At 39.5% G+C, this 13,510-nt stretch overlaps 1 protein-coding gene across 1 annotated transcript in view; it reads left to right on the top strand.

Moving 5' to 3' along the window:
* Positions 1-13,510, top strand: part of CELF4 (CUGBP Elav-like family member 4) — a 553,093-nt gene that overhangs the window by 496,716 nt on the left and 42,867 nt on the right. The window contains 3 exon segments of the mRNA XM_074279239.1: positions 7,434-7,577; positions 11,353-11,500; positions 12,797-12,946. Coding sequence (XP_074135340.1) covers positions 7,434-7,577; positions 11,353-11,500; positions 12,797-12,946 — 442 coding nt within the window.

Below are 13,510 nucleotides of genomic sequence, written 5' to 3'. Positions count from 1 at the left end.
GAAGGCAAAGGATGCAGATGTGGGTCCAGTAGGAAGGATGCAGGGAAGGTTAAGAATAGAAGCTAAGGATTGGGATAGGGGTCAGTGACCAAGACTCTGAATAAAGGGAATAAAAACTAAAAGTTGGGAATATGGGTTAAGGGTCAGGATAGGTACTCAATGTCAGGTATAACCGCCAAAGTTTAGGACAGGAGTTCTTTCTTTGAGATGGGGAGATAAAAAGTTAAGATTTAGAGAAAGGGCAAGCAGATCTATCTTCTCAACACTATGAAAGGTTCAATTTGGGAGTTTTGTATCCCACATGATACATAGTTGCTTATTGAAATAGATTGAAACTCAGTACTTTAAAATTTAAAGGATTTCTGAATGGGAATCAATGGAACAGTTCAAATTCCTCAAATGTTATCCTTCTGGATTTAAAAAGAAAAGAAAAAACTTTTTTTTTTAAAGAACAGAAAAACCGAAAGTGAATTTAGGTGTAAGAAAATGAGTTCTTGGTATGTTGTACATTGTGTAATTTTTGTGTGTGATTATGTGATTGTATAGTTCTGTTAAATTGTGTACACATGCATGGAGAGGTGTATGTCAAAGAGTTACCAACTTGACCTCTCTCTCAAGAAAGACTTGCACCTGTCCCTCCTAATATCCATCAATCCCATCAGCTCAAACTCCCTCAGGGAAGAAGCCATTTTTCTGCCCTGATCTCCTCCACCTAGGCAGGGGAAAGAGGCTAGTGCCTGGGTAAAAAACAAACAGCCAAATAAAAAGTAACATTGATGCAGGATCTTGTTTAGAATGTACTTTTATGAGGAAGACCCATTTGTTCTGAGAATCACTTCTCAGGGAGTCAGGCACTAATGGAATATCTTATTCAATCTGTCCAGGTCTGTCTCTTCTTATCTTGGGCAAGTCCCTATGAAATTCAGTTTTCATATTTATAAAATGGGGCTAATGAAACCAATCCTCCCTAGTTCACAGTGTTGTAGTGAGGATTCAGTGATATACTGGTTGGGAATATTCTGGAAAATTCTATAAAAGTTCTATAGAAATCACATTGAGTCAGCATTGAAAGAGAGCTTAAAAGCCATCAACTCTAATGTATATTTAACCCAAACATGCACCACACACCACCACCGATGAGGGGGGTCATCCAGCCTTTCCTGGAGACCTCTAGTGAAAGGGGAAGCAATCCTGCTTTTGGCAGCTCTAATTGTTAAGAAGGTTTTCAAAGAAGGTAAGGAAGGTTAGGATGGTCTGTCAAGCCTAAATCTGACCCTCTATAAGTTCTATTTTTTGTCCTAGTTTTGATGAGGGAAAAAAGTTTTAGATCTGGAGGGACCTTAGAGGATTTGGAAGCTGGAACTCCCAATTCAAGTCAAACACTTTATTACCTCTATCAATGAGAAACTGAGCTTCAATAATTTTTTAAAAAGTCACACAGGTTAATAAGTACAAGAGTCAGGATTTATACTCTGCTCTGATTCCTAATTCATCTTTCTTCTCACTAAATTATGGTGCCAATTATCAATAACCAGATATGGTGAGTACTTTATGAATTCTCTTCTGCTAATATATAGATATACATATACATAAATACAGACATAATAGATATAAACATAGACATAGACACAGACATGAAGTGATAATCCCATCCCATCCTGATTCCTATACGTATTCATTTTTATGGAAATGCATTATGGGGTATAACAAGACCTTTTATTTCATGAATATAAGGAACTTCCTCTCTCAATGTGGATGAATACCTTCTCTTCAACTAAATGTCTCTAAGTACTAGGCATCTAGGGGGTAAGTGCCTTATCCAGGGTTACATATAGTAGAGCTAAAGGGCAAGAGACTGAACCCAGATATCCCTAATTAAGAGAACAGATAGATATCTAGTATGTCACAGTGTCTCTTGGATAGGTAAATGTCAACAACAGAAAAATAGATAGGCAGGCAGATAAATATAACAAATAAAACAGCTCGTGTTTATTTCTGAGTTCAAAGTTAATAACATAAATGTATGTGTGTATAAAAATTTAACACTTAGAAATAAACCAAAGCTTACCTGTGGTGGGGGATTTGTAAGAGAAACATAAAGGTAAGTAGAATTCAGGTATCTAGATTATTAATCTGATATCCTGTCTACTATATCATAGTTACTTATATCTATGCAGTTGAATCAATCAATCAGTCAGCATTTATTAAATGCCTCCTATGTACCAGTTGTCTTGATCTTGCCACTGGCCCTAGATGGCTCTGGAGGAGAAAGTGAAGCAGATGAGCTGCTTCACTTAAATCCAACTCACTTGCACATCATGGTATCACCTCCCTGATGTCATAGTCCTTTTCAAGAATGAAGGACAAACAATAATTTGTCCTGGGCCCTGAAAATATAACAAAGACAAGGAACTAAACAGTCCTTTTCTCGTAGAACCTGGACTTGTTGGTAATAAAAGTTAATCATAAATCAGCCAAAATAAAGTCCCAAAGAATATCTTCAGAGGCAGTTTGATGGTAAAGTGGATAGAGCACTTGCCCTGGAGTCAGGAGGACCTGAGTTTAAATCCAGTCTTAGGCACTTAATAATTACTAGCTGTGTGACCATAAAAGAGTATATCCACACATAGCAGAATAGCTAGGTAGAGGGGGCAAGAGGAATAAAGGAGAAGTCAAGGAGGGGAGCAATAAAGGAGTAAGAATCAAGCCCGAAGCAACAGATCAGGAAAATGAGAAGGCTGACCAAAATGAGAGTCCATACAACAACAAAAACCCACCATATTTTGTAATATTCTGCCCATTGAATAAACATTAACTATCCACCATGTGGGGAGTTCTTTGCTAAGTGCTGGTACACAAAGTTGAGCTAAAAAAAATCTGGAATAAGGAATCTTAACCTGTTTCATGTTATGAATCCCTTGGGCAGTCTGGTGAAGCCTATGGACCCTTTCTCAGAATAATGTTCTTAAATGTATAAAATAAAACATAAAGAATTACAAATGAAACCAATTATATTGGAATATAATTATAAACTATTCTTTAAAATGTTCATGGATCCTAGGTGAAGAACTCCAAATTGAAGGCAGTATGGTATAGGGGACGGTCTGCTGCAATCAGTCAGGGAAAACTGAGTTTAAGTCCTACCTCAGACACTTACTAGCTGTGTGACCCTGTGCAAATTAAGTTTCTCAACCTCTCTGGAACTTAGTTTCCTCAACTGGGAAAGGGAAGGAAGGAATTGGGTCCTTAAGGTCCCTTCCAGCCCTAATGCTATGGTTCTGTGATCTATGACTTTTTAAATTAAGATGTTTGGGCTGAGCCCAACTTCTAAAGGTGTTATTTCACTTTCTCTTGGGCTTGACTTAGAGAAGCACAGACTCATAGATTTAACATCAAGAAGGGACTTTAGAAGGCATTTTTAGGCCAACACTGTTATCTCACAGATTAGGAAACTATCCTCCCAATTTCTATCATTCTTCTTCCCATGCAGGTCTTTAATTCCTAGCCCTGAAAAATGACTTGACTAAGGGATTTATCATTGAAAAAGTGAGATTCATGAGAAAAGAGTCAGCAAACAACAAAATAAGACAAAACAACAACTTTTGACATATTTTTCTAGGTTTCCTTACCTTGATATTTCCCTTCTCCACCAGTTTCCAAGACCCCAGAATTATCAGGGGTTCTTCCTTTAGGTCTGTCACGATGAGTTTGCTTAGTCTGGCTGTTGTAAAGAGCTTCACAAAGTACCTGATAAAACCACACAGACACTGATGGCTCCCTTAGTTCAGAGATCTCGTAATATATATAACTCTCTCATAATTGTATTGGGCTTAAAAGAGCCCTTTCCCCTATTTACTGTCTGAACCCAGTCCCACATCATGAAACTCACATTATGGAACATTTTAAGGTTTATGAAGAAGTTTACTCAGTGTCCTTTCAAGGTAAGAAGTACAAGATTCTTATGCCCAGGTTATAGGTCAGTAAATTGAGACTCTGAGACATTAAATAGTTTGTTCATAATTACATATCTAGCCAATTGTTAGGGCTAGAATGGACCTGTGATCTGGTTAAGCCCCACTTCCTTCCTTCTCTTCCTACGGGGATTCAGTTTAGCATCAGCACCAATGACTATAAATGAGTAATCTCTTTGAATATATCTTGATCATGACCCTTTTCAGTCACGGTCCCTTGTTAACCAACACTAACCTATCTTCAATAGCTAACATTTATCTCTGACTTTAAAGTTTGCAAAGCATTTTGCATACATAATCTCATTTGATCCTCATAGGAACCCTAGAAGGTAAGTGCTATTATTTTCCCCATTTTACCAATTAAGAAAGGATTGGAACTCGTCTTCCTATCTTCAAATCTAGTACTCTAGTGCACTGTGGCTTCCCATTTCAAAATCCCTAATCTAACACTGGAACTTCCATTGTCCAGTGTCCCATATAAGAGATGCTGCTGGATCTGCCCTCAGTAGCAGAGCTGAAAGATGGACAATCATGGGACTAGGGACTGGAATGCCCACACTCTAACTCAAACCACCAGGTCCAGCAACCACCCAGGCCATCTTTTGATGGATCAACTGTAACACTTAACATTCCTTACTCTTTACTAATGCCCTACAATACAGCAGTCTCATCAAATGCTGCTTAAAAGTTATATTTTCATCATAGGCAAAAGTTTTACCAGTACAAAATGTTCTCAGCCCCTTGCCTTGGATTTTGTAATATATGAAAAGCAGAACTGACCTGAGGAACTTTGATACCTCTGCTGCTATTTCTGCCCAGTGATTCTAAGATCCAGTGCCCGTGGCAGGGTCAGAAATAGATATTTAATAAGAATTGGCATTGGCAAAAATATTCTGGACCTTGTGCCAGTCCTGAGGAATATAATGGTGCCATCTTATATTAAAACTGGAAAGGATCTCAGCGGTCATTGCCCTTTTCATTTCCCAAAGGAGGAAAAAAAGGCACAGGAAAAAGTTACTTTACATAATGATGAGACCGGGAACACTTTAGGCAGTTCCACCCAAAGTAGAGGTGATGAGGTAGTAAAGACCCAATTTTGGAATCAGATAGACCTGAATGAAGGTCCTGCTTCTGACACATACTAGCTGTGTGACTCTAAACAAACCATTGAGCATCTCAAGGATCCCCGGCAACTTTTCAAGATTATTAGTTACAGACAAGTTGATGAAATGCATTGGTGGAGGAAATTTCCATATAACAGATTTATCATTCTGAAGACATCTTAGGTGTGGACAGAAGAAGAAAACCCTACCCCCAAGCTGGTTGTGAAGAAACCTTTCTCTTTAATTTTTAAGAGATTCCTTTTTTTATTGTGGATAAGAACAGGAAGAAAAAGAGTTCAGTTGATAACAATTTACATTCTAATCATGCTTTGAATATGAATCACTTTCTTCAAAATAATCATTTAACTAGTAAGTGCCAAAGCTAAGATTTGAACCCATTCTCCTAACTGCAAGTCCTAGTTTGTTTGTTTGTTTGTTTGTTTGTTTTTTCACACTAACTAGAAGCCTCTGCCATTTTTTCAAGAGTTGAAGCTCAGATTTCCCGCTCAGGTCACATGGGGGTAGACTTAAGAAAGACTTTATTTCAAGGCCACTGACAGGTCAGGAAATTAGTTTTTGCCACCAAAGTCCCAGAGTTGGGGATTGGGAAAAAGAAGGACACTCACACCATCCAATCCCATCCATTTTCTTCTGTATGCTGGGCAAAGGATGAAGATAGTCAGGCTAGTAAGAAAAGGAGGCCCCAACTCAACACAATTCATATGATACATGCATAATGAACTTGCTACACACACCTAGATATATGCACATGCAACCACACAGGCACATATTGCCAGTAAAGAAGAAGAATAGTGCTTCAAGAATTGGAGATCTTGAAGGGAGTATCACCATGATATTTAAGGGAGTCCCAGAATAGGAAGGGAAATGATTTTTGTGATCCAATCTGCCCATTTAAATTATAGTAGTCAAGCTCATTTCCAATTTTCTTTACCTAAAGAAGGCTGATTCAGGAACATCAGACATATACATATATGTGCACATATATTTATGAAGACATAGATGCATATGCACCTTAACAAACAAATGGGTGCCCATGCAAAAGAAGCAGTCGTGAAATGGGTATGTGCTTGCACATGCATGTGCCAGCGCAAACACACACACACACACACACACACACACACACACACACACACACACACACACACTACATCCCTCTAAAATACAAACACAAACAAGTCCCAAGAGTAGGATTCTCTTTCCTTCTTCCAAGGGAAGTAGAGGGAAGGAGAAGGAAAGGGAAGGAGAGGGAAATTCAGTTTACTGAACACAAGTTGCTTTGCTATTCAGAACTATAATTCTGGTCTCCTGATTCCTGGGATGGGACTTATCAGTCCAGCATCTTTGAGTAAGCCTTACCCATTCTCTCTCTTGCCCTGGGGCTAAATAGTTCTAGAGTAACTTGGAAACAGGGAGAGGGAAAAGAAAAAGAGTGGTCAGTCAGAGGACTAAAAGCTTAGATGAACTCTGAATCTACACCTTGAGCATCCTGTATTCTCATCTTCTTTCTCCTTTTTCTAAGTCCAGAGAGATCCTGGCACCATTGACATTAATTCTAGCCAGATCACCCTATTTTTAAGAGCAAAGTTACTCCAGATTGTCCATGACCAATAGATTTTGTATACTGGGTTGCAGATTATAGCCCTAGAATCTCCTCTTCTCCACACTTCCTCTTATCCTACCACTACTGCCATTGTGCACACAGAAGGCACAAAGGTGTCTTTTATCATTTTAATATCAAATTGGTAATAAATTGAGTCAATCTTGGTAGCATGGTAGAAAGAACACTGAATTTAAAATTAAGAGACCTAAGCTTGAATCAAACTTCAGACACTTAAGTCAATTTAACCTCTCTGAAACTCTGTCTACTTATTTGTAAAATGGGATGGCAGGATTAGGTGACCTGTAAGGTCTCTTCTTCCTGTAGTGGTCTAAGAATCAAGACAACCAAATGTACAATTGGAATGGCTTTACAATTAGATTGGGGAGAGGTGTTGGGGGAATTTTGATGACATGGTTGATTCCTTCTTGTTCAATCTAAACCCCTGTTCCCTCTGCTCAGATAATAGGAAGGTAATTGTAGTTTGACATAAGAGATTCTTTAAGATTCCCAGAACCTCAAAAAGAACAAGAATTTTCCCCAAGACTACCCATCTCAATAAAGTCTTCAGAAAAAAAGGGAAAGGAGATGTTTAGAACCAGGGACCTAATCCATGTTAAAGAAGGAGACGCTCATGCCTGGGGATGAAGGCAGAAGGGAGGGAAGAAAAAAAGGAGGAAATGAGGGAGGGAGCCCCTTGCCAGTATCTGTCTCACATTTTTCCTCCTCTACCCACTTCAGGGAGCTTCCTCCAGCTTGGTGGTCAAGTTTGCAGACACTGACAAGGAACGCACAATGAGGCGGATGCAGCAAATGGCAGGCCAGATGGGCATGTTCAACCCCATGGCCATCCAGTTCGGGGCATACGGAGCCTATGCACAGGCAGTAAGTGTAGAAATGGTTCTGGGGCAAAAGAGACTACAACCAAGGTGGCAGACAAGGGAAAACAATGTGGAAATAGCAGAGGAAGGCTCTGGGGAGTTGCTAAGATCTCTCCTGAGCCTTCAGATCTAGTTCTTTATTTGAAGAAGAATCAGAGGCAAGAGGAGAAAATTGGCCCTAACTTCAGGGAGTTCCTGCTCTTTTACTGGGATTGAAAGAGTTTATGATGGAAACTGGAATAGAGAGTTCCTGACACAATGAGGCCCCAGTCCTTTTTTTTTTTTTTTTTTGGGGGGGTGATGAGGGGAGAGAGTAAGAGAAAAAATACTATCTTTGGAGAGTTACCGTTTGGTTGGACAAACAAGAAGCCACTCCTACCTACAGGAATCAAATAGGTAAAACGGTGTAAATAGCAGAATAATTAATTAAAGCTTTGAGAGACTGTCTAAAGAGGTGATGCAAGTATTGTGGGGTTAAATAGGGCAAGTTTTTTTTAATAAGAAGGAAGGTTTAACATTGATTCAACGCAACATTTATTATATCTATCATGTGCAAATAAAGCATTATAGTAGTTGCTACGAATAAAAAGAAAAAAAAAAAACACAAGACAATCCCTGGCCTGCCTACAAGGAGTTTACATTTTTCTGAGGCAGCCATTCTTAAGGGGAAAAATATGGATTGGGGGAAAAGGGATGGAGGAATTGAGAAAATAATTCAGAAGGGGCAGAAGTGAGAATTACTCCTTCACCCAGAATGGCATATTAATTAATTAACTCAACTGGAAGAATTTTGGGGAACCTAATGAGAAAAAAAGCTGGAGAACCTGAGGCTAGTAGACTTATATAGATGAGGTATCAAGGAAAACTTGTGGGCAGAATAGGAGATAATAGTAATAGCTTACATTTTGTACGGTACTTCATGGGCATTATTTCATTTGCTACTTACAACAACCTTGTGAGATTATTCTTCCTATTTTGCAGATGGGAATACTGAAGTTCATAAAGATTCATAGGATCACAGATTTATTTAAATTTGGAAAACTCTCTCATTTTACAGCTGAGAAACTGAAGTCCCAGGGGAAATTAAGTGACTTGCCTGGTCTGATGGGTAGAAAATGATAAAATATGGGAGCAGCTAGGTGGCACAGTGGATAGAACACCGGTTTGAAGTGAGGAAATCCTAAATTTAAATCCTGCTTCAGACACAACACTACTAGCTATGTGACCCCAGGGCAAGTCACTTAACCCCCAATTGCCTCACCAAAAAAAAAAAGAAAGAAAAAAAGAAAAGGAAAGAAAAGAAAAAAAAAGAAGGAAAGAAAGAAAGAAAAGAAAAAAGAAAACGGTGAAGTAAGACTAGAATTTGGGACAAAAAAAGTCATCAGCTACTTCCAACCACCCTTTTTTTAAACTCTCTTCTCTCCCTCTTATTAATGCTCCCCTGCCCAGTGCCTCTCCTATTCTCTCCCTAATACCATAATACATGAATTCAAGTTTCATCTAAACTCATTCAACTAAACCCAAGTAGTGATGATTGATAAAATCCCCTCATCCCTCCATTCCAGTCCTTCCCTTTTCCCATGCTCTCAGACTAGGAAAATTTGTATTTTAAGGAGTGACAGTGTCTTAACCCAAAGGAATATAGATATAACAGTGGAATATCAGGCCCCATGACAGGCTAATGAAAGAGACATTTCTAATTTTCAGGTGGCCTCCTCTGCTAATCCATAATAGAGATGGGTCTACTAAAAGGATTGGAAAGGAGAAAGTCAATTAAATTGGGAAAGATAGTTTCTTATTGTTCTTGTTTTTAATAAGAATAAGAGAAAAAGTAAAGGCAGAGTTAATTATTTCATTGTCCTTATGGTCAGTTTTGACCAGGGTTTCTAGACTCTATAACCCTGTAGACAAAGAATTTTTCCTAACACTATCATGTATCCTCAGAGGCTTTCTGGTATCCTGCAAAGTGCACAAGACTTAGAAGACAGAGAGATCTAGCTTCCAGTACTGCTTCTGACATTAAATAATTGTACCACCCTGCTAATTAAATGTTCTTAAGTCTTAGTTTCCTCCTCTATGAAATGGGTATAGTAATACCAACTCACAAAGTTGCTGGGAAGGGCTTTATAAACTTTATAATACCACAGAAAGGTGAGATGCTATTATTATATCAAATCTTAATTACAACCCAACAAATCATGGGCAGGGATACTGAAGAACAGAGATGAAATTATCCAGGAGGGGAGGAATAACTATGACATACTCCATCTGATTACTAGATGACCTCAGCCTTCACTTTACTGAGGATATAGAGCCCAAAAGAGCCATTAAGATCACCTAGTCCACCCCCTCATTTTATAGATAAGGAAACAAAACTCAAAAAGATCACAGTATTACAGTCAAGAAGTGGCAGACAGGCTATGAATCCCAATTTTTTTTCTAATGGACCATGCAACTGTTACCTAGGGATCAGAAGTAGGGCACTTCTTGAAATTAAAAAAAAAAAACAAATTGAACCTAGACCTGCCAGCTTTCTTTTGTTTCCTCATGGTTCTTTCTTTACTCTCTTCTTCTTTAGCTAAGATAGTTGAATATCCTAAGTGAACCTGACTCCATTGTGAGGGACTGTGAGCACACTAAGTGCCCATAGTTGGAGCATCTCACAAGTGAAATGCATGTACTCAGTCATGGAATCAGGAGGATCTCATAAAGTTTACACAATGCCTGCTGGGACAATCTGTTGTCACCATATCCTCCCCTTTGGTCCTTACATCTGAAGTCATTATTTGGGGAATTAATCAATTTGATAGTCAATAAACATTTACTAAACACCTATTAAGAGTCAGAAACTAAGCACCTAACTTCCACCTTCTAGAACTTGAGTGAAACACCACCTAGGTCTTGGTCACTAGATACTGTAAAACCTTGGACAAGTTCCTTTTCTGAGCATCTGTAAAATGGAGATGAACTAAATTTCTAAAGTTCCTTCCAACTTCTAACATTATGTGATTCTTTGAGACTGACCTTAGACACCACAGCCACTGGGAGTGTAAGTTTCTTGCTGCTGTCTCTCTTCTCTCTAGCTTATTAATGAGCCTTCTCGAGCCTGTTCCTTTTTCTGTCTGGATTGAAATATATTGTCAGCCATTCTCCTTTTTATATAGTTCCTACTTATTGTTGTTGATAGTCCAACATGTTTATTGTTGTCCTCCAGCCTGCCTTTACTTTCTCCAAAGTATCCCAAAGATATTCCTAACATCCATCATTTGTCCAAATAGTTGTCCACTGCTCTGCCAACCTGGGATGTGCCCCTTCCCCCTGCCTCATCCCTGTGTACATAATCTCATCCCAAGGGCAAGAATGTATGCTTGCAATTTTTTTAGACTATCTCCATTTCCTAGGACTATAATTTTTAAAACAAAAAAATCTGTAATTTAAGAGATAACGCTATACTGTTCCATATCCCCCTCCCCAACTTGAAATCAGTATAGTTAGAGGGGAATGATTTCCTCTAATTTCATTATCACTTTTCATAGTATGGCATATTATTTCTCAAGCTGTGATCCATAGGATCTCAATTTCTAACATCAACCCAGACATTTGTAGAAAGGGCAAAAACTATTCTTCCCCATGAAGTACTACTAGGGCCACGAGAGAAGAACTATATATAATACCCAGGAATAAGGAACTATATTAAAGGGAGTCATAATCTCCCAACATGGTGGGGGCAGCCCCACCTGGGAGCGCGTGATATTTTTTCCCCGTTCCCTTTGCCCCAGCTGATGCAGCAGCAGGCGGCCATCATGGCATCCGTAGCACAGGGAGGCTATCTGAACCCCATGGCAGCCTTCGCCGCAGCCCAGATGCAGCAGATGGCAGCACTCAACATGAATGGCCTCGCGGCCGCCCCCATGACCCCAACCTCAGGTAAGTTGCTCCATCTTGAAGGTCCCATGGAAGGGGAGAGAGGAGAGGTGTCAGAAAAGGCATGAGGGTCTTTCTACTCAGCAGAGTTGACTAAACATTGGGTTAAGACAGCTCAAAAGAGGGGAAAGTGTTGCTGAGATCAGCTTCAAGGGACTGACTTCTATCTGGGTCAATGCAGAGACAGGAAGAATATTTTACAGAGTAGACTTTGATTGGAATGAGGTAAATATTAATACTATTATCACCTCTGATTTTTATTTAGACAATGATTCCATCATCTCTATCCTCATTATCATCATTTATAGCTCTGTTATTGCCCTGACGATCCTCATGACAGACACTGTCTCAGTTCTCATTGCTATCACTACTGTCATAATGTTACGATCATCTCCACCATCATCATTACCATCATAGCTATCACCATGCCCATCATCTTCATTACCATCCTCATCATTATCACTGTCATTATTATCAGTACCATGACTGTTATTTCCATCACTGCCTCCATCATCATCCTTATTACAATCACTATCAGCCATCACTGTGACCACTGTCTGATCTGGGTCTGATCTATAGATCATTTCTGTGGCATAAACAGATCATGATGGGAATGGGGACACCCATAGTTAGTCTCTACATTAACTTCTCAAAGGTTGTCTGAGCAGTGAGAGTTTCATTGAGTAGAACTGGTTGGGGGCGGGGGGGAGAACAGCATTCTAGAAGGGACCCAGACCAAGCAATTGAGAAAACATTCACTCTATTGATGAATTCTTCCTAAGCACCTAATGTTTTTCCAATTGTGTGCTCCATCATATTGTGTTACAAAGAGAAGACACATCTCCTTTCTTTGGGAATCTCAGTTTGCTCTGGCAGACAAATTTCAGATGCATTCACCAACTAGAATAAAATGTCAGACAACATATGGCCACACACCATACTCAATGATTCAGACAACAAGTATTGTAGGAACTAAGTGAAAGGGAGTTCAGTGGGCTTGATTACTCAGGAAGAAGAGCTCCTGGAAGAAATGAGACTCAATCTGATCCATGAAGAATGGGTAAGATTTGGATAGGCATTGGGAAGTTGAAAGGGAATTTCAATTATAGGGGGGAAATGGAGGAGGGATAAACTCAGAGGTTGGACTGAGCATGGCATGCTAAAGGGACAATGAGATCAGATTGAATTTTTCTTCAAAAAGTGTAAGACCAGTAAGGAAAGGGATTATACAAAGTCTGGAATCCTTCACCTTTGCTGTGCCTGTGTTTCTCTTTTTTTCTCCTCCTCCCTATTCCTCAGGTGGTAGTACCCCTCCGGGCATCACTGCACCAGCTGTGCCTAGCATCCCATCCCCCATTGGGGTGAATGGATTCACTGGCCTTCCCCCACAAGCTAATGGACAGCCTGCAGCTGAAGCCGTGTTTGCCAATGGAATCCACCCCTACCCAGGTAAGGCAGCTTCCTGACCCTTTATTCCCACAACTTGAATTTCCCTAATCCCCTGCCCCCATATTCTATACCCTCCTTCTCAGCCACTGATCTAATGAGGATAGACATGCATAAAGAAATGACCCAAACAGGATATGAGACAGCACACATAGCTGAACTTGTGCTCCTACTAGTACAGGGTTTCTGTATTCACTAAAAGACCCATTCAGAGTTCCTTCTCTTCAGCCTGGAGGAACCCTAAGTCATTTCAGATTTCCAGGATTCAAAGAATGAAAACTTTCTTCTGTGGACTTTATCAAAACATTATAGGGTTGAAAATAAAGGAATTTTGAAAAGTAAAAAAAAAAAAAAAAAAAAAACCAACTTCATCCAAAAAAAAAGTAACATAGATGAACAGGAAAGTAAAGGCCTAGAATAGTTAGTGTACTGAGTCCTGTCTGCCAGATGTGGCCACTCTTCCCCTATTTACTCATCTTTACTATCATCCCCTTCTTAATCCATAAGGGAGAAGGGAAGTGTCAGGTACAGAACACATCTTTAGTAGTAAGGTTTTGACTAGAGATC

The sequence above is a fragment of the Sminthopsis crassicaudata genome, chromosome 1 (assembly GCF_048593235.1).
Source record: "Sminthopsis crassicaudata isolate SCR6 chromosome 1, ASM4859323v1, whole genome shotgun sequence".
Lineage (NCBI taxonomy): Eukaryota > Metazoa > Chordata > Mammalia > Dasyuromorphia > Dasyuridae > Sminthopsis > Sminthopsis crassicaudata.
This window is presented reverse-complemented; position numbering and strand designations above follow the sequence as displayed.